The 22,445-nt window shown below is 39.2% G+C and overlaps 1 protein-coding gene across 12 annotated transcripts in view; it reads right to left on the reverse strand.

The window, feature by feature from the left end:
• MAP3K15 (mitogen-activated protein kinase kinase kinase 15) overlaps positions 1 to 22,445 on the reverse strand; it is a 91,183-nt gene that overhangs the window by 60,776 nt on the left and 7,962 nt on the right. For all 12 annotated transcript variants that reach the window (XR_009961803.1, XR_009961804.1, XM_062603722.1 and 9 more), the window contains exon 2: positions 41 to 180. Coding sequence is in view for 10 of the 12 variants with exons in the window: in XM_062603722.1 (XP_062459706.1) it covers positions 41 to 180 (140 nt within the window). In the remaining 2 variants the exon portion in view is untranslated. The remainder of the gene's footprint in view (positions 1 to 40; positions 181 to 22,445) is intronic.

The raw sequence follows: 22,445 nt of genomic DNA on the forward strand, positions 1-22,445 counted from the left end.
TATTTCTGAAATAAAGCAGATTTTGAAGCAAGAACCTTACTTTGAGAGACTGAGCAGTGTCAGCATCAGTGTCATGGTAGAGTATAACATTATTAGCCATGTCAAAGCTTTCACGCACACCAAGGTGGTAGAACAGTGATGGTTGCTTGGAAATATCACTCATGTCCACAACTGCAACATCTGAAAAGAGAGAGGGAGGGAGAAAAGAGGGCAAAAAAAGTAATAATCTTACACACAGGTTTGTTCCTACACATAATTTAAAATAAATCCTGAAATAAGTACATTTGGACAGACAAAACCAATACATTCAAATAAGAATCATTTTCTCATGGTACAAGTAAATTTTACCATTCATATAACAGATAAGAACCTACTCAGGAAATTATCACATTATTAGAATAATTATGAGGCAGAGTTTATTAATTCTGCTTGAGGGTTTGAAATCATTGCATCAGGAATACCTCACATGAAGAAGCAGTTCTGTGTTTGCTCTGTGAACCAGGCCTGACAGCCTGAATGCCTAATAGGATATAAGGCTCCAAACCTTCAGGTGGAACCTCTAAGAACAATAATGTAGCAGAAAATTAGGGGAAAATGCAAGACCAAGTTTATCTTAGGAGGCTGAGGTTTGAAGAACAGGAAATTCCTGAACAGTAGAAAAAGAAATTACTGTGAAGGTTGACCCCTAAAAGCTAGAGGCAAGATGTTCAAGATGAAGGGTGCAGGAATAAGGGGATTCAGCCATGAGTAGCAAGAACAAGACTTCCACTGCTCTTGGGTAGTATTCCAGTCAAAAATGGAAGTAAAAAAAAATAAATAAATTATGTCAGCAGAAGATTATTTATACAGAGAGTTAAATACCCCATATTATGCATATTAGAACAGCTAAGATACAGGCAAAAGAGTCCGAGTTCACCATTTGGTTCTCATATACAAGCCTAAAGGCCAGTACAGAGAGAAGAGGTAACTAGAAAAAAGGACACTTAACACCTATTTTTTTCCTTGATCCTTGTATCCTCTGCACTAGCTAAGAGAATTTTGCTTTAAAGCTTTTTAAAGGTCTGTGTCATAAAATCACAGAATTGTTTGAGTTGCAAGGGAACTTAAAGATCCAGTTCCAACCCTCCTGCCATGGGCAAGGACACCTTCCTCTAGACCAGGTTGCACAAAGCCCCATCCAACCTGGCCTTGAATGTTGCCAGGGATAAGGCATCTACACCTTCTCTGGGCAACCTGTTCCAGTGCCTCACAACCCTCACAGTGAAGAATTTCTTCCTATTCTTATGTATCTGTATGTCTGTCTGCTTTCACTGCTATGGGATAGATGAATCAGCTTAAATCCAAAGTATTCATAAGACTAGAGCCTTGGCATTGAAACCACAGGATAGTCTAAGGTTCAAAACAAACTCCAGAGACTCAGTGCAGCTGGGCAGTAAATGTTTTATCTCTGAAGGAGTAACAGACAGTGGCTGTACCTACAAGGAAAGACAGAGAAGGGTGAGCAAGAAATCTAAAAGCAGGTCTGATATATAAGATCCAAACACAGTAGCCAGTTTACTTGGGCTTCACCAAGGTTACACATCACAAGAATAAATATCCCATACTTAGTATGCAAGTTCTTGGAAAAGCCTGCAATGAATATACACTTCTATACAATTCCATCAGGCTATGCAAACACACAACACTGAGGTCAGCCAGTCCCTCTGGTTACTAACAGACTCCCTGTTAAAGCACAATGAATATTTTGAGACCAAAGACAATTATCTGCCTCAAGACCAAAACATCACCATTTAAGAGAAAGAAAAAAAAACAACCACCCCAAAACCAAACAAAACAAGCAAGCAACACAAAAATCCAAGCACCTCCCCTTTCCCCACAAATACACAAAACCTCCACACAAAATCATGGTAACATGAGAAAAACCCTTACTCCTGTGGAACCTCAAATCCTGCACCATCTACAGCTGATCTTTCCAGTTTCTGTTTAGCCAGCTATCTACAGCATGGACAAAATTCTTAGTATACTGCGCAATGTAGGTAGGGTTCACACAAACTGAGCAGGCTTGAAGCAGTAAACCCCAATTCCATAAAGACATCCAAATCTGGATTAGCTGAATATTTTTGGAAAACACAAATTATCTATACAACAAAAGTTAAGAGAAAATAACAAGAAGACCTATAATCAAATACCATCTAGGGAAAAAAAAAATGGAGTCTAACAGCTTGGACTGTTTTCAACAGTTCTTATTGAACCAGAGTGCTGTGAAATCAAAATCACCATCTTGGTATGAGAATTTGGACAACGCGTTCATGTAGCACACAGATATTGCATTTTACAATACAGTGTGAGCAATGATCCGTAAGAGAGTTCATTGAAACACAATTATGCAAGTTCATTGCCACATGTAGTAGTCTACAACTGAAATTTGTCTTTTATTGTCAGCTGCTAGGTAACAGTAGTAGTACCAGAAACACATTAAATGGATATAAGAACAGAAGCATCTGCATTAAAAAGGGTAATTATTCATCGCTTAGATATTAATTCACACTGATAAAAGATTGCTGAGAATGAGCTTTTCTTGTTTATTCACACCTCATGAACACAGGTATGAATAAGGTGAAATCAAATAAAACAAATTGTAAACTAGCAGAAATGAAGATTGCATCACAAAAATATGCATGCAAGCGAAAACAAGCCCCAGGAAGATAATTGGCAGAGTCAGTCTGATCATGGGAATCAAGGGATGACACAAGGGAAATGACAGTGGACAGAAACAGAGCATCAGAAGTGCTACTGGCTGTGGACTAGAGCAATGATGAGAAGCTGCTTTCCCAGGAAGCTCTCTAAGCTCCTCTCCAGCAGCAGCAGCAAGCTTGGAGCAGGGGGGAAAGAGATCTACTTGCAAACCAGCTTTGCTAACGTGCTAATGAAATGTAGCTTGGGTCCAGTGAGCCCAGAAAATGAATGCAGATGTGGTTGAAGAAAAGATAACCGATAATAAATGTTTATTAATGAAGCAAATGTCTAAGACGTATCCAGTGCATAAGAGTCACTGATCATTGGGTCTAAGCACAGTCCCCAGTGCTACTGTTTTCAGAGTTACATCTTTCTTCTTGGTGAAGGCATTTTGTGAATCACTTAACAATGCTATTACGTGACACCACAAATACCTGTTTCAGTTGTCCTATATCTTTCTTATGATTTATGCTAAAATCTTTCATCTACCATTCCTTAAACACAGACACGGGGCTCTGTACTTCAACCACATATTTAGTATGGCCGATAAGAGAGAGATAAAAACTCCTGAGATACATGAAAAGAAATACTACAACACTAGTGTCTGTTTCACAAAGATTGATTTATTAATAGAAACATAAATCAATCACACTTCATCCCATCGCACTTCAATTCCCATCCTCCATACCAGGAAAGCCTGTTCAGCCAAACATACTTTTGGACTTTACCTTCCCAATGCAAGTTCAATCTCCTTCATTACAGACAAGTGTGAAGCAAGAGCCAACTCTGACCAAATCTTTTAATGAATGAGGAATTTATGCAATAATGAAGCATTTCACACAGTTCTAAAAGACCAATGGATATGGTTACCTGTGTTAAGAGGGAAAGAGAGCAAGGGAAGGTACAGCACCCCGGTAAAGACAGAAGGCTTCTAAGTGAAGTACAGAGATCTTTAACTGTGCATCCACGGGAGGGTGCAGAGGGGTGGGGATATGCTTAATGTTGTACATGAGCAATTTTGGATGATTCTGGAACAGAACATTTGAACTCACTGCTTTGTTTCTGCAGCAGCAACTCACATTCAGATGAACGTATGCATAAAAACTTGATCTTCCTCATTTCTTTTTAAGCATATAGTTGCATGAAACTATTTTCATTCTGAAAATAGTCGTCTTTTGCCCTGAACCCCCAAACTGAACTTACTTTATTAAGTATCTGTTTGCAGTTTCTTTGTCTAAGCTTTTCTTTCCATTGTAAAACAATATTCTATGTGTATTTTTTTTAATGCATTCAGGTAATTCATCAGTACTATTAGTACAATCTTGATTAGGTCTCTGCATTGTTTCAGCAGATGACACATAAATAATTTCTTATACTACTGTTTACATATTTGAACACTAGCATGTCCTGAAAGACCAGGCAGGGGAAGAGACAAATAATCATGACAACTGAAATGAAGATTAGAGATCCTTAGTTATGGTAAAACAGGAGACAATCAAACTAATAAACAATTCAACAGGAAAAACATCATTACACAGGTGAAAACCAGAGGATTTATTTGGAATGCACATGAAGGCATCATATAATTCAATCATCTAAGCAATTTACAAGTCTTCATGCAATTGTTGTATGATTTATGGTTCTGCTAGTGACAAGAAAAGGAAAATTTTGGCACCAGGTTTTGGGATTAGTGAGTTAAAAGTAGTAAACAAGAGAAAATAAAGACATAGCCTCATATAAGCTGAAAGTTAAATGGAATCTAGGAGGCCTAATGGGGGAAAAAAAGTCTATAACTGCTTTCAGCTTCTAATCCAAGACTTGCCTCCATCCAGCCTGATCTGTGTAGAGATCAAGAATCTTAGTCCATTATTATGGTATTTAGAATGTATCTATACATAATACATTAAAATCAACCAACCAAACCTGCAAAACACCTTAACATGATAATAGAAACCTTATTGGAGAAAAATGCATAACTCTATTCCTTGTTACTCACTAGCATCTTCATAAGTTATGAACCTTTAGATTGCTATTGTTTCAGATTATTGGCTAATTGCATCAGTGTCTTTCATAGTAAATAAACAAATGTGTTATCCTTGAAATCCACTGGAGAAAACTGTCAAAGTTATTCTTCAGAAGAACAACAATGCTCCTTAAATAAAAAAAAAAAAAATCATCATAACTATCTTCAAGAATCTGTAACTTCAGAATGTATATTCTGGTTTTTTGTTTTGTTTTTTTTTCTGCATGACTGCATGGTCCCTTATAGGAAAGAATACCAAAGTTTTTAGAGGGAAACAGTTATGGTAAAATTTTAAGTGTATCTGAAAACTAGAAACCCCTTGCAGCTTTCACTTCAGCAAAAATTAAAGGCACAACACCCTCAACTTCAGTATATCTTGTACTCCCAGAAACTGGGCAAGGGACTAGCTCAAAGCAATAAAGCATAGCAGTAACTACCCACAGAACTGGTAACACAGCTTTTCAGCACAGGTTGTTACACCACCAAACTCTCAGTGCCTTCTATTAAATGCTAAACACAAGACAAATTTAATGTAAAGCCACTGCCAACATTTGTGATGCTATTATGGGCTCCCACAATACGTCAAGTTTTATTAAAATCTCTCTGCTCTAAAATCATGCTATTCTGTGAGAATTTGCTTGCTGGGAAAAAAAAAAAAAAGAATTCTAAGTGTCTCATGACACATAAACATGCAACTCTTTCTAAATTTAGGAATTTCTGGTTGCAGCCAAGAAGATTTCAATTCAACCTCTTTGGGCTTGCATTACTATAGCCTGGACTTTACAAACTCCACTGGTTTGTTATAGAGCCAGAATTGCTCACAAAAATAACACCCAACTAGGCAGTAATGATTTATCTTGCACTATAGAATTGCATACCTTATAACAACACTAAATAGCATTTTGAAAAACATTTCATATATTTCAGACTAAGCCTGATTTCTTGCAGATTAAAATCAAGTGCTGCACTTCTGTATAGATACTAAAAATTAACTGTAATAGTTTAGAAACTGTTACAAAGCACCTTTAAGAGGAAGGTTCTTATAAATTGCAACCAACTTTTTTGCAAAGGAATTCAGTTGTGGTTGGAAGCTGAATACAAGCTTCAGCCTACTTGGTACTTCACAAAATGTAACACAAGTACCGCACTGGGGGTCTGAAACTATTTGATACAGTGAGGGCACTTCCTTTGGAAAGAGCCTTTAGTTCACAGGCAGGCTAAAGGAACCGAGAACTCAAATGACAGGAAATCTAAGAATTAAATTAGGAGTAAACACTCATTAATTTGGGAAAAAAGGTTTCTTTCTGTTCACATACAGTAAGAGCTGAAGAAAAATCAGTGAGATCTCACAGTTTTATTAATGACACTAATCACGAACTGGAAAAAGAAGACAACTTTAATATTGGCCAAATAATTTTTAATTCACTACTTTATTTTTTTTTTTTTTATTTTGGGAAGACAACAGACAAAATTAGACTCTGGTGTGCTCCATCCACACCCACTCTGATTATAAAATGAAGCAAAATCTAAACTTAGATGTATCTCACTCTTGACAGCTCTAATGGATTTGTTAAGTGCTTTAGAAATACAGAAAATCTGGGCATCAAATGGCAAAAAAATCTGAAATGTGCTTGTCTATCATTTGTTTGCTCCAGAAAACAAAAGGACAGTTGTAAAGTGGCAATTTCAGGCACATATTGTTTTATCAAGAACAGGGCAGCACCTCTAACTAGTGTTGTCCGACTGAGATTGTCATTTACCTTTCACTCAGCTATGGCTTTAATCATACCTTCATCTGCCACAGGTTCTATGTTACAAAATAATCTACTGGTGAGAAAGGTGCACCACACATCAAAATGTATTAGTTCTGCTCCCCTCACCTAGCAAAATGGAAGGCAAGCTAAAAAAGGCTAGCAATTGGGGCCCTTATAAAAGCCAATATTAGCAGAACAGCAAACCAAAGCGGGGGGAAGTCAGACCTTTCTTTTACATTTCTTCCTTCCTGTGTGTCAGATCTTGCTCTGGAAAGCAGTTTCACATCCTTCCACATGAAGGCATTCTGCTCTATGAATATGAATATTGTTGACTGCTGAAGAAGTAATTTTAACTATGTATTAGCTGAGCAGAAGCAGCATTCTCAGCTAAGGAAAGTAGGCTGTTGAATAACTTTTCTGAAATTACCAGGCAAATCCAGATCCCCTCTGTTCCTAGGAAACTGAAAAAAACTGTAATTTTCAGATGAGCCTTTCCATTATATGTCAGCATTACTAACTGCAACAATTAGGACGATTGCTTTGCTTCGCTTCACTTAACACACAAACACATTAAAACTGGCAGCGTCCCACCTCCAAACACAGATTTGAGAACAGCTGCGTTAAGCAAAGTTGTCCAACTGGCACTGCTCAGGCCAATTCAGCTGACCCACTGCCTTCATTTGGAAAGCAGGCACATTCATATAGAGGAAGAAGGGTTGATATCCGAGCCTGTTTCTAACCACAGCATTTTGGTGCATGCTAGGGAGTCTTTTCACATGGCCCTGAAAGGCATCTTGCCACTTCCTACACACCTAAAAAATTTGGAGCACTCAAACTCATGCCTCTCAGCTCCTAAGGAAAAAGCTGGAAATACAGCAGTTTTTAAACTACCAGAATGGTTAGAATTTACCAAGCAAAGCCATAGCCTGGATTATGCTCTAAAAGTACAGATAAGAAAGCTGGTACACTTGTTTTCGTGTATAGATCACAAAAGTGCCTCATACATTTTCTATTTAAACCACTTGGGAGAATCTCCAGCCCCCTCAAATAGCACAGGAATGAGCACATTTTGGATAGCCATCTCACTGGTGGCAAAATGTGAAGTCCAAAGAAACAGCCAGCAGAATAATCCAGCATGGAAGAAAGAGGCACAGGTAGCTGTAGTGAAACCAGTAACAAATGCAAGCAGCACGTACAGAGAGCCTGAAAGCATTTTAATGTAGGTAAGGAATGCAAAATCCATATTTATTTTAAATATTTGCTTTAGTCATAACCAGAAAGAAGCTTATTGTTCATGAGAACAGGTCCCACCTGTAACCTTTTGTCCTTTTCAATTTCAAATACCAGCCTTTGTCAACAACATCTGAAAATCTTAATCTTAGGCTATTTTAGTAACGTAAGACATTATAACATTTACTGGCAATTCCTATCCAGTAAAATTAGCCCTCAGGATACAGTGAAAATAGGTCAACCATCTAAAACAACAGAATGGATAAGACTGAGGGGCCACTGCCCACCTCTGGCTTTCATATTTCTGTATGAGTACCTATTTCATACAAACTCCACAACAGGGTTACATTCAGACCCAAACATTACAGCCACTAATCATGTTAGCACTGTGGTGTTACTTTACAGTTGTACTCAGATATGGCATCTTTCATCTGTCCTCTGGTACATGGATCACACATTAAAAATAGAACTAGAACATATTTTTCACACTCCAGTGGCATTTATTGAGACTCAGGAGAAACTAGTGTTTAAAGCTATTCGTTTTTCTAAACTATGACCAAGTATTTGTGCCATATTTATAATTGATATATATTCCTTAATATCAAAATAACCATCTGTTCAAAAAATGAAATCTTCCAGGAAACTGCACGTTAGTTAAAAGGAACAGAATGACAGCCAGTGAGCAGCACTGCCAGTTCGAGGAGTTGCTCTATAATCTGAGTTCTCATTTATTTTTATGTTTTGGGGTTTCCTTATTCATTAGATACACCACCTGAAACTTTTAAGTCTTTAAGCTGCAAATGCAGATTAAGAATTTTTTTGTTAAACGGAAGGAAGGATTCTCCCAAAAACTTCGGATACCAAAAGCAAATGCTTCAGGAAACATTTCAGATGTTTCTTAAATATAATTAAATACACAGTAAAACTGAATTCTAAACAAGGCAAAGCATTACATTAAAAAAGAATAAAGTTCTGCTGATACTGAAAAGCAAAAACTGTGTCAAAAGCATGCCTGTACTTCTTATTTCCTTAACTGAGCTTTAAAGAGAGTCTCTCAACTCTGCCAAAACAAAATACACCCAGCACTCATAAGAACTGGTGTGGGAAGAAAAGTAATGCAGTTAATGTAATACATAAGGCATCCAAACTTAGAATGCATTTCAATGGTTTTGCACAAGTATGAAGGAGAAAAATACTGTATGACTGGAATAGTGAAACACCTGACAATAACCTGTCATTCAGAAACCAGCAGGAAACTTTTATTTTTTTTTTTTTTTGGTAGAATTGGCAGTTTAGGGAAAGAAGGAAGCAAAGAAATAATCCTCAAAGAACTTTTCTTGCAACACTGAATTGCAGAAGTTAAGAAATAAATAATTCACTGTAAAGGGTGTATGCCTAAGCTTAGAAGTTGCTTAATGTTTTCCATGACAAACCTTTGTTTTCAGTCCTTTTTAACTTTGCCAGTCTGCTTCAGGTTGTTGTTTATTTCTTTATAAAAGATTTAATTAAAAACAACCCAGTCATTTCTGGGACTCTGCCGGAGAACTTATTTTTCTGGCCAATGTTAAAAATCCTCTCGTGCCGAATTAAGAAGCCTTAGTACTTCCAAGCACCAAAACAGGAATTTATCAGCTGGGTTGGGCTGTCTGGAAATACTCCTGTTAGCCTCATGAAACGCTGCTCACTCCAAAGCTGAGTTCGGCAGTGAGTTGGGCAGAGTCACAAGGGAGATATTTGGTCTCAGATGAGCTAGTCCCCACTCCATTTTTAACACAGAAAGAGGAAAATCACTTTCAGAGCACCATTCATCTGATCTGTCAGAAGTCTACTTTAGATTGAGATGAATTGCAGCCCAGAAGTGCCCATTTCTCTCCAATAAGTATGAAGGGAGCCAAAGCCAACTGCAGATACTCACACTGAAGGTGTTCAGTGCTATGAACCCCTTCCATGGAGCCTTGAAAACAAAATCATTAACCATTAAGGAATTTCAGTCAAGAATATCGTCATGGCAGCAGATTTTCTCCTGCAGATGTTCCCACCAGCTGACCAATGAATTAGTGGCCAACAAAGGACTACCATTCTTTCTCATCAGTACTATCACAGTCTGCCTGTGAGAAAGAAAAGGTAGAACTGTCACAATTCAAACCCTCAGCTAAGATTTCCAAAGGAGTCTCTGAAACACCAAAGTCTTGCTGGAGCTCTCTTTAAGGTGAGAACACAATTCTGAACCCCAGCTTACAACATTTGTTTTGGCTATCAATAAATGATTATACAACTGTGCAAATGACTGTTCTTTAAGAGGCTTTATGCAAGTATAATCTCAACCTGAAATCTTTCCTGGTTCTCTCATAATCTGATTGCTTAGTTACATTGAAGCACTGACTGTAGCCTCCTGGCCTATGGATGAAGTTTATAAACAAATTCTCAATAAAATTACCTTCAAGCCAAATATAAGCATTACATTTCCCTGTAAGGCAATGACATTCATACTAAAGCTAATAACAGACTTTACCTTTCATACCATAGATTACGAGGTCCTGGGAACAACATATCCTCAAGTCTGAGGGAGCTAATTCACAGTGGTGTGAGAGATCACACAATCAAAGTCACAGATCTGCAGTTACCAACCACAATTATATCAGATGTGTCCTGTCAAAGTCTGCACACTGCCAATAAATGAAAAAGAGATCAATGTTTATAACATTTCTTTGTAAAATTACAGCCTTCAAGCTCCCAGGTAAGAAGTCAAGAGAGATCTCATCACTTAGCCGTTTGAGCTAAGGTTTCATGGCTCAGGCTGATGAATGCTTATGTCTGCCTGCAACTCCTACCTCTTTCCCATGACCCAGGGTCTCTGGTTCTCTCTCTTCCCATTCTAACCTCCCCTTATCCCTCAGCCTATATTTAGCTTGATAATTAGCCTAACTTTGTGCTAGCACATTAGTAGACAGAAGCTCTGTAACTACAGCTTATTAGTCCTATGACTGGTACCAGCTACCAGGCTCATGCTAGCCCCCTGGAAAAAAAATCTAAGAAACTGTTAGACTTATAAAAATTGAAAGAAATAAAGGTTAAAAACTAAATTTCATGAAAACTCAATTTTTATGTATCATATAATAGAACATACTTGCATCTGTAACTAAAATACTCAAAGGTGTAAGTAGTAGAACAGACTCTGGTCTGAGATAGTACACAAACACCTGAGATACGGTCATACATACTGCTTTATGATATTATTTCTTGAGTGACCAAACAAGTAGTTTAATTTATAGTGACTGTTCTTTAAAACTTGTAAGCATGCACCCAATGGAAGGAAAAAAAAAAAGAAATTAAGGCAATTCGCTATTACAGGTTGACATTCATCATTTGACCATGTCATGTAAAAAATGACAACTATTAATCACCATAAATTTCAGGAAAAACAATTCTTCCTTTAAAAAGCCAATATATAGTGCGAAATACTCTATACTCACTACCTAATTATTATTAAAATATGCTGAAGAACCTTAACATTCTACAAAACTTGCTTTAAAAACCACAGCTCCTAGCAGACATTCGACTGTGGGGTATGTGGTGAACAAAGCAGTTCCAACCTCCCTCAGTGGCTACACAGGATAAGCAATGACACCATGACAGAGGCTGACAAGACTGCAGGAACAGCATTACCATGGCTTAAGCAGCTGAATGCTTGCCTGTAAAACTGGGTTCTATCCATGATTCTTTCTACCCTGCAGCTGCTGTGTGATGCTAGCCTAGTTACATAAAGTGATATTAGAGACGGACTTGGTGACTATACAGTTAATACGATTCTGATTTTCAAGGGGGGAAAAAATAAAAAACAGAAGTACCCTACTAGAATGCAAAAAGTGTCTTTGCAAAACAGGGTCCTCGTTTTAAAGACAGTTTGCAATAAACCAAATGCCCTTAGAGAGAAAAGAAATCCTGATATTTTACTTAGGCTATTCCCTTCTATCATTCAATTGTCCTTCAGCATGAGTTACAATGAAAATAGTCTTTGATTTAGCATCTGTAGTCTTCCCTCTGCAAAACAATCAATATCTCTGAATCCTATCTCAAGAAAGACAGATATTTGCATTCCTGCGTGTTCATTCAATCTTTATACCCAAATGAATACTAAAGCAGCAGAATTCAAAACTTCTCAAACAGTATTTAAATAATTAACAGTTGTTTCTCTTTTTGTTATTCACAGACATTAGGCAAATGAAGAAGCCAGAAGCCACTCCTCACTTTTTCATAGAATCACAGAATAGTTAGGGTTGGAAAGAACCTTAAGATCACCAACAAGACCAGTCCCAACACCAAGCCCTGAGGGACACCACTCGTTACTGGTCTCCAGCTGGACGTTGAGCCATTGACCACAACTCTTCGTGTGTGGCCATCCAGCCAGTTCTTTATCCACTGAGGGGTCCATCCATCAAACTGATGTCTCTCCAATTTAAAGACAAGGATGTCTTGTGGGACAGTGTCGAACGCTTTGCACAAGTCCAGGTAGATGACATCAACTGCTCTACCCCTGTCCATCAGTTCTGTAGCCCCATCATAGAAGGCCACCAAATTGGTCAGTCAGGATTTCCCCTTAGTGAAGCCATGCTGGCTGTCACCAAGCACCTTGTTGTTTTTCATGTGCCTTAGCATGCCTTCCAGGAGAATCTGCTCCAAGATTTTGCCAGGCACAGACGTGAGACTGACTGGTCTGTAATTCCCTGGGTCATCCATTTTCCCCTTCTTGAAAATGGGGGTTATATTTCCCTTTTTCCAGTCATTGGGAACTTCACCTGACTGCCATGATTTTTCAAATATGATGGCCAGTGGCTTAGCAACTTCATTCCCCAGCTCCTTCAGGACCCGTGGATGGATTTCATCAGGTCCCACGGACTTGTGTACATTCAGGTTCTTAAGATGGTCTCGAACCAGATCCTCTCCTACAGCGGGCCCAAGGTCTTCATTCTCATAGTCCCTGCGTCTGCCTTCCAAGACTTGGGTGGTGCGGTCAGAGCCTTTGCCAGTGACGACCGAGGCAAAGAAGTCACTAAGAACCTCAGCCTTCTCCAAATCCTGTGTAGTCAGTTCTCCCGAGAGCTTCCTGAGGGGGCCTACATTGTCCCTAGTCTGTTTTTTATTTCTATGTACCTGTAGAATCCCTTCCTGTTATCCTTAATATTGCTATCCATGTTTAATTCTAACTGGGCCTTAGCTTTCCTAACCTGGTCCCTAGCTTCCTGGACAACATCCCTGTATTCTTCCCATGCCACCTGTCCTTGCTTCCACTTATTATAAGCCTCTTTTTTTCATTTGAATTTTCCTCAGGAGCTCCTTATCCATCCAAGGAGGTCTCCTGGCCCTCCTGCTGCACTTCCTTCTGGTTGGGATGCAACACTCCTGAGCTTGCAGCAGGTGATCCTTGAATACCAACCAACAGTCTTGGGCCCCCTGCCTTCTAGGGCTATATCCCATGGAAGCATACTAAGCAGGTTCCTGAAGGGGCCAAAGTCTGCTCTCTTGAAGTCCAGGGCAGTGAGCTTGCTGCACGCTCTTCTCACTGTCCTGAGGCTCTCAAATTCAACCATCTCGTGATCGCTGTATCCAAGGCTGCCCTGGAGCGTCACATTTCTAACGAGTCCTTCCCTGTTGGTGAGCATGAGGTCAAGCATGGCACCTCTCCTTGTCGGCTCCTCTATTACTTGCAGAAGGAAGTTGTCTTCCATGCAATCAAGGAACCTCCTGGATTGCTTGTGCCGGGCTGTTACCATTGCTCCAACAGATGTCAGGGTGGTTGAAGTCACCCATGAGAGCAAGGGCCTGCGAGCGTGAGGCTTTTCCTATCCGTCTATGGAGTGCTTCATCTGCAGGTTCTCCTTGATGAGGCAGTCTGTAACAGATCCCCACAGTAATGTCTCCCATCGCTGTTCTCCGTTTAACCCTGACCCACAAACTCTCTGTGGACTGCTCACCTGTCCCCAGACAGAGTTCCGTACTCTCCAGCCTATCCCTAACATAAAGGGCAACTCCCCCTCCCTGCCTGCCAGGTCTGTCTTTTCTAAAGAGCCTGTAACCTTCCATTCCAGCACTCCAGTCACAGGAGCCATCCCACCATGTTTCTGTGATGCCTGTTATACCATACCCCCGTAGACGTGCACACACCTCTAATCCTCTTGTTTGTTCCCCATGCTATGGGTGTTTGTATAGAGGCATCTGAGCCGAGCTCCAACTGAAGCCAGCTCATTGGCTGGAGCAGCTGGGATATCTCTACATTGCTCCGAGCATTTGTTATAGGTGCTGGCAACTGACTGGGTGTGTTGGGATGGAATGATGCCCCCCTCCCCCAACACATCTAGTTTAAAGCCTCCTTGACCAGTCTGGCAAGCCTCCTACCAAAACTGCTCTTTCCCTTCTTTATCATCACACCAGCTAGACCAGCCCCCACTAGACCTGGCCTACAAACTTGGGTCTCGTGTTCAAGACACCTAAACCCCTGACTATGACACCACCCTTTTAACCAGTTATTAACCTGGCCAATCCTCCTAGCTTGTTTTAGGTCCTCCCCTGTATCCTGGAGAATTGATGAAAAGACTATCTGAGCTCCAGAGCCCCTCCAGAGCCCCTAACCACCTCCCCCAGGGCTCTGTAGTCTTTTTTTATGCTCCCCAGGCTACTACTATCTATATCACTAGCACTCACATGTATCACTAGAAGTGGGTAATAGTCTGTGAGGCTTACTAGAGCAGGCAGCCTCTCTGCAACATCCCTGATCCGTGCCCTAGGTAGGCAACACACCTCCCTTGAGACCGGGTCAGTCTTCTGTCCCTTTCAAAGTAGAGTCCCCTACTACTACGACCCGCCGCTTTTTCCTGGCAGTACCAGCAGAGATCTTCTTTACCAGTGCATCAGACGGCTGTTTCTGGTGCGAGTGCGTTTCCTCATGAGCCTCCTGCAGGACAGCAAAGCGGTTCTGCGTGGGGACAACAGATTTAGGAGGAAGCCCCTTACTTTTAATTGTCCTTTTCCTCCTTTTTTTGTTGTGTTGGTTTTTTTTTGTCACTAAAAATTCATTAACATTAATCACTAAAAATTCACTAAATGTCACTAAAAATTCATTATCATTAATTGAAAAAGGCTTCCAAATCTGTGTATCCACTGTGTATCCAAGGCACTACAAAAACACTTACCCATCACTGATGATCTGAGAAAGATACCTGTTCAGTAATTTTCCCTGTTTATATGCTCTGAGTGTATTATAAAGTTTGACATAGATGCTAGGCAGCCATAATGAGTAGATGTCTCACATCATACATTTTAATTATGCCTGATCATTAAAAATAACATTATTTCCTAAACTTTCTCTACAAGCAGAAGACCATCATACTAATTCTACAGGATCTGTCATTTTTCTGCTCTACTTAACAACAGAGGAAAAAGAAAGAACAGAGTAAATTAAAAACAGGCACTTCACACTTGCCTGCCACACTAGTAGTATGCCAAGCATCACATGAGAATATTTCCATTGCAATGTTTACTAAAGCTAAGCTAGCCAGTTGAGAAAATGCACAAAAAAACCCACTCCAATTCTGAACCCAATCTGAACCTTGCCTGTAGTTTGGAAGGGAAAATGAGAAAGGTGAACTTTATTTAACTTTTCTTACACCTCTGCATTTTGTACACTGGGTCATAAAAGGCAACGAAAGGGAATGAAGCATCACAAAAAAAAAAGAAAAAGAAGAAAAAGAAGATTTCTTATGGGATAATCTGGCCTATGTGAAATTAAGAAGAGTATGAAATTCAACAAGAAAGGCTGTCCCTTCCTCCCAACTGCAGGCAAATCAATTTCTAAGCCAAGAAGGTTTAGATAAGCTCCAATGTTTAAGACATTTATCCAAACTAAACCACTTGAGAGTCACCCATCATTTAATGTTGAATACCTTGGCTGGGAGCAGAAAAAAACCTGCCAAATCTACACGTCTCCAACAGGTCACACACTGGCCAACAACATATATCAAAAACAATTGGAAAAATAAAATTACACTGAGCTTTATCTTCTGCCCAAAGAAATGTAAGAGATAAGAAAAGTAATCACAAAAAAAGGCACTACAATGGAATGAAAATAGATTTCAGTACACTAAAGCTCATAAATCTGGGTTAAGCTAAGAATTTTATTCGTTTGTTTGTTTTAAGAATTAAAAATAGAGCATACAAAGATAAATGAGACTTTCCTATTCTGAATCTCTGATTTTTCCCAGACGTATGTACTAAACTGAGGTATCCCACATCATAAATAGGTTACACATTTCCTCCTTATATTGATAGACTCCCAAGGCTGTCATTTAGGACCCACATAAAACCACAATAAATTATGCAAAGTGAAAATATTAATTGATGAAAGGCAGTATTATTAAAGTGCAAATGAAAACAGAGTTTACATAAAGCCACAGCATCTTCCATGAGCCAAGAGGCTTGCACCCACATATAGATACAGAGTTCTTGATTTAATATTCTGGGTGCTGGGCAGATGTGGATTCAATCTGCAATTTTTAACTTTCCTGTAAATAGTACAAGCTTTATGTGCCAGCCTAAAAAATTGTTATGTGCCACTGAAAAAATCCTTATGTACCACTGAATATTGTAATTTCAAAAATTGGCAACATTCGTTAAAAAATGAGAACGGTCTATTTTAAGGAGCTAAGTAATGATCAATAAAACCTAGAATTTCAGTACAATCTGGTCTTTCCAAAACAAGTCATGACCATTATCTGTCTAAACTATAACTACCCTATAAATAAAGAATACATTACTTCCAGCATGTAGACAGATATTTGTTATCACACCAGATCCATTCTAGGTTTCCCTACTTGTTAAAGAGATTAAGATTATAGCTAAAAGATACCCAAAACTCATCATTAGAGGATCTCTGTAGAGTCAGAGGAATATTACTATTTCCACTCTGTGATTAATCAGACACAATGAGTCACATGAAACTGTGATTTTACAAGCACTTATTAAACATAGTGTAGGTTGGTTCACCTCAAAATATACATACATGCCCACTTGTCACGATGAATTCCAGCACAGACGCTGACAATATCTCCGTTTAAATATTCAGCGGTGTGTTCTTTTCTCTTAACTTTTTCTTTGCAAATTTAGGGTTTAGAAACTGAATCCACAGCTTAAGTTTTAGCACTGCTGTTTGAATTAGCACTCTATGAGTAAAGTCCCAAACAGACTTCATGAAATCTCTGGCACTTCTTGATGGAACATCCTTTTCTTCTAATTTTGAGGAAAGACCATAGTCAGATTTGGGGATGATCAGCAAGTAAGAATAAATAAACTATTAATTAAAAAAAAACAACAAAGAAAATGGGGGAGAAGAGGGTTTAGAAGCAGTCAGCAAGTTCTTCTACTAAGTAAATTTTCCCTTTTGAAGATTTATGAAGTCTGTGTATTGCACCTCCTTGTAGAGTTGATGGGTGCCAAACCATAATGTTAAGACAGACTGCTTTACTCCAGGTTCATGCATATTCACCCCAGCACCACTTCTCTGCATTGCCCAAGCAATCACAGCATAGTGTGTTATAATTCACAGATCAGAATTCAGTAGTGAAAAAAAAAACCCTTCAGTTTGTTATATTGGTCACTCTGAAAATAAGTTTATAACTTTAAACTGTCAGAAAAAGCCAGTTGCAAATTATTGGAAGAACTTAGAGGCCTATGCCTGTACATAAAGCTTGAGCCATGGAGGAGGGAGAGCCCTGGATTTTCTGTCACTAGAGTCTGTGTGCTGGTTTTACACAGTTTCAGATGCAATACGGAAAAAATACATGGATGATTGCAGTAAGGCAAGCAGTTTCTAAGAAAATGTTTTGGAAATCTGTGGTTTTGTGTGAGATGTCCCTGCCCATGGCAGAGGGGTAGGAACTAGAAGATCTTAAGGTCCTTTCCAATCCTAACTATTCCATGATTCTATATCAAGTCCTGAGATACAAGTACAGAGTCCTGAGGCATTTTGATGCACATGGGCTGTGTACCTTCAGCATACATCATCAGAATCTTTCCATGAATTCAGATATTGTCTGATTTTACTTCACTAAACTACACTTCATTCAAAGATTAAGTTCTCATAATCACAGCAATGGTATTAATTGTGTGTGTAAAAAATAAGCACCAGTGGAATGTTCTTTGGTAACTGAGTACATCTCATGATTATCTTATTACCAATATCAAAGACACAAAAGAAGACATAACATAATTCCCTCTGTGCTGCTTCCGAAGAAAGGATGTTGCTTGTCACATTCACTCAATTCTGCTGGAGAATATCTGGAGTCAGTGTCCTGACAGACTGTCATGTAGTTATGGACCAAGCCAGAAAATCGGAACTGTGCTTTTACAACAGAGTTTTTGTTTGTGGCCAGACCAGCCACAAAGCTGCCTCCTTCACCATCAGAGCCATCTTTTTTACTGCAGTATGACTAGGAGACATCCAGGCTATTAGACAATATCAAATGCTGTTGAAAGTGGACACTTACCGCTTTTTCCTTTGGAACTACAGTTTGGCTCCTGTTCCCTAGGTGGAATTAAGAATTAGGCTTGCAAGACAAGACTAAATCAGCGTATTTTTTTCAAAGGATTTGTTAGAAGTGCTCAGGGAATATGATAACAGTGAGTATTTTCATGAATAGCAGCATATGCTCCAGAAGGAGGAGGGGATCTATTCGACATATTCTAGCATTCATTTTCCATGAATCCTTAAAGATTTATCAGCTTTGATGAAAGACAAGTCAAAGCTAGGGTTGAGTAACTACCATAGTGAGATCTAAGGGCCCACAGATGTATTAAAGAGAGGATGAAATAGCAACTGCCACCACTTTCAGGGGCTATAAGATGGAAACTCAAATTTGGAAGGCTCAACAGTACATTGCTAATCTGTACCTTGTGAATGTGGGAGTGTATCAGGGACAATAGATAATGGTCTGTGGTGAAACACACAAAGATAGAAAAGTACTGTTTGTCTGCTTTGGCTCCTACCCAGAGAGTCCTGATTTGGCTGCTCCCCAGAAAGTTCCACTTTAGAACTCCCCAGAAAAGTCTCAACCTTTGGAGACCTTTCTAGATAGTGCTGGCCACTTCTTCTGATGTATGCTGGCCCTCTGCGTCAGAATGAGTGTGCAGCTTTGTCAGTATAAAAGCCCAAGCCTCATATGATGCAGGGAGGCAGACATTCATACCACCCACAACAACGCTGCCTCCGCAGGCACGTCCGCTAAGGGTGAGCCTGCCACCTCGCACTGCAATGATGATTCTCTGAGCTGGCTTCCTGATCATCTTCACAGGGTCCTTGGGGTTCGTAAGATAACCAAACATCAGAGAGATCATCTACTTGTATCTGTTAGTATCTCTATTTTCCTATATTAATAAACTAGTTGAGAGTTCTCTGTCTCTCATTTTCTCTCACCTGGAATCCTTGAACTCTGGAATAGGGAGTATGCAAGAAAATTTAGGTTTAAGATCATTAATTCTGAATATCCATGTTTAAAATTGTCCAAGATACTAAAGCTTCAGGAAATAAACTTATTCTCAGAAGTATCTTCTCAGAGGCAATCATTACTGCAAAACAAGGAATCTGAAGAGGCATTAAGTGGTAAAAATAAATAAAAAAAAATAATCAAAAATACTCAAGCAGTCTTTTGTGCCTTGCTTACAACCCAGAAAGTCAAGGCAGTTTCTGATTTTCCAAAAACAATGATTTACCTAGTTTTGTTCTGCAGTTATTATAATATGCAAACAGGTCAGTTTATCAACTCTGAAACTTAATTACCATGAAAACAAAAAAGAAGATCAATCTTAACCATTTTCAGACTGTCTTTCATTCTGATTTGGATACTTTCTCCATCTAACAACAACTCATAACTTGTCAGTTATCTCAGGGTCCATGAATAGGAACAGTCACAATATCCAGCTTTGAGCTTGGCAATCCTGTCCTTTTCTCAAACTGCATTTAAAAAGACTGAAGCACATCAAGTATCCATTTACAAAGAAAATATCTGTAACAAATAATTTGGTTCAACAGACAGAGATGATGCTGATAAAACCAGACAATTACTTTGTTAAACAGGATTATGCACATAGAAGCTCAGCTAAATAAGGAAGCCTAATGTCAAACAGTAACTCCATTGTAAACATTAGCTTTTCTCCTGCAAATTTTTATTATTGACTAAGATTAGAGCAGCAGAGATGACTGGTCGAGCACTGTTGGAAAGAAACACACAGACAGAACACAGCCTTGTATTGGTTTTATTTACCAATTCCCAACTCCAGTTTCATCTTGTCAGTCTCAGAGGAAAGGCAAAACTAATGAGAAATCTCTCCCCTCAATACACAAAAATTAGCAGAATTTAAAAAAAAAAAAAAAAGCAGCTTTTTCTTCTTTTATAGACTCACAGAATGATAGAACAGTTTGTGTTGGAAGGGACCTTAAAGTTCACCCAGTTCCAACCCCCTGCCATGGGCAGGGACACCTCCTCAGACTGGTTGATCAAAGCCCCGTCCAACCTGGACTTTCTGCAACTGCTGTGAGTGAAAGGCAGCAACAGGAGTGTTAATGCAGCTAGTCTCACCTGAATGAAATTATTACAGGCAGACATTTTTCTGCATTAGATAAAACCTACACCATTTCTGGGATTGCTGAGGCAAAGACAATTGGTTCAATACAATTTCTTCTGGCTGAGCTAGTTACTAAATATTTGAAACAAATTTAAAGGGCGAGAGGAGAGGGGATAGCAGTGAAGTAACAAATAAGTCACTATCCCAGCTGTAAACAAAGTCAGGGGAGAGACAAGGAATAGAAATACAGTAACAAATAAGTCACTATACCAATTCTAAGCAAAGTACTCCCCATTATTTTCCCCACAATCAGTTTCATGAATCTACAACTGGTAGACAGGCCTGGAGGCAATGGAGTACTACAATTTGTGAAAAGCACTGCTGACACCAGTAGAAAACCGAAGAATTTTAGGAAAAGCTCATTATCATGCTCATTTACATGGAAATTTTCTTGTTTTCTGGAACTAATGCGCTTTGGGCTTAGACTTCAAAAGCTTTGAATATCATGTGAACAACATTTTTCAAATTGTTGAGAAGCCAGTGACCATCAGTGGTTGAGCTACACTTTTGTGCATGACAGCATGTTTTCCTAAACAGGAGAATCAAAAACATAAACGTCAGAGAGTCTAGACATTTCTTTCCACAACTTGATTCAAAATGAAACAAAGAAATATTATACTGAGTGAAATAAGGTTAAAAAGCACCTGGAGATGGTTGTATTTACAACTACCCTTTGTTTCTTTAAAGAGATACCAAAAAATTTTTAAACATAATTTAAGCATAGAACCAGTATATACTACTGTAGACACAACTGTATGTGCACAAATTCAGTTATGATAAACTAGAGCACTTCCTTTAATACTGGATTTTGCTATACTATCCAAGTTGTCTTAAGTGTCATTACTGTTTTGGATTTGTGTCTGTCATCAGAATCCACTTCAGTCAATGAAAGTCCATGCTTACCAAGGCTGGGATCTCGAGAGGCTTATACCAAAGTTTAAATGCTCAGAGAATATCTGAAAAGTTTCACTTCTACCACTTTGAATACCACAGCAGATTCATTTACCCTGTCAGGCAGAATATTATGAAAGATAAAAACCAAAAAGCAAGCACAGTTTATTATGACAAAGTGATCCAATACTTCTAAGTGTCAGAATTCATATCCCAGCTTTGGGTTCCTCCTTGCAGACTACAGTGATGCTGTTTCTGCTCCTGGCGTGCCTCTATAGCCACGCCAGCCTCCCAGGGAAAGGTGAAGGTAATTGTAGCACTCCTGACAGAAAGATGACAGGCTTGGTGAAACCACGTTGTGGGACATGATCATGCTTGACCCATCAGCTTGAATCGCCCTGACCTCAGCAGAGACCAGCACTATGCTGTTTGCTGCAAGCCTGTGCCAGGGAGCAGGATAAAGCAACAGCTGTGCTCCTGCTCTTGGCTCATCCTCAGGCACACACATTGCTCTTCGAAGGTAGTCTGAGGCTAAAGCCATTCATACCCATGCTGAAGCTGCAAGGAAAACAGAGCCTACCACATTCACAAATTTCATCTGCAAGTGGCAAACTGTGTTGAGGCCCTCCTAAGAAAGATCCTACACCTATCTTGACTGCTTAATTTCAGCCACACAACATCACTGTAGGATGAAAAGATGCAGCAGCTAGGCCAAGCAAACTGCCACGGGGCTGCTCCTCCATGTCCGTGGAAGCAGCAATATGCCCCCAAGTATCAATGGAACACACATTTGCAGCCAGTGAGTTTAAACTTGAGCCGGTCTTATACACAGAATACAGAGGAAGCCAAAAAGTCTGGAGTTCTCACTCGAGTTCTACACCAACTCCTTCCACATCAGAAGAGTTTTACTCAAGCTTCTATGTCTGCAAACCAGGAACATTAGCTACTTTTTAACTAGGCAGTACATCAACAATTTTTAACTTGCAAGTATAATTTGATGATTAAAAATGCAATGTATGATTACACTGATAAAAGCAGAACATGACTGCAGAATATACAATAAGATACAGCCTATCTATCATAATTATGGGAGGATGGAAATAAACGCAATGTAATTAACTCTCATAAGCAATATTTCTTCT

Source organism: Pezoporus occidentalis, unplaced genomic scaffold (genome assembly GCF_034315485.1).
Source record: "Pezoporus occidentalis ecotype Australia unplaced genomic scaffold, CSIRO_AGI_Poc_V1 ctg81, whole genome shotgun sequence".
In the NCBI taxonomy this organism is placed as follows: domain Eukaryota; kingdom Metazoa; phylum Chordata; class Aves; order Psittaciformes; family Psittacidae; genus Pezoporus; species Pezoporus occidentalis.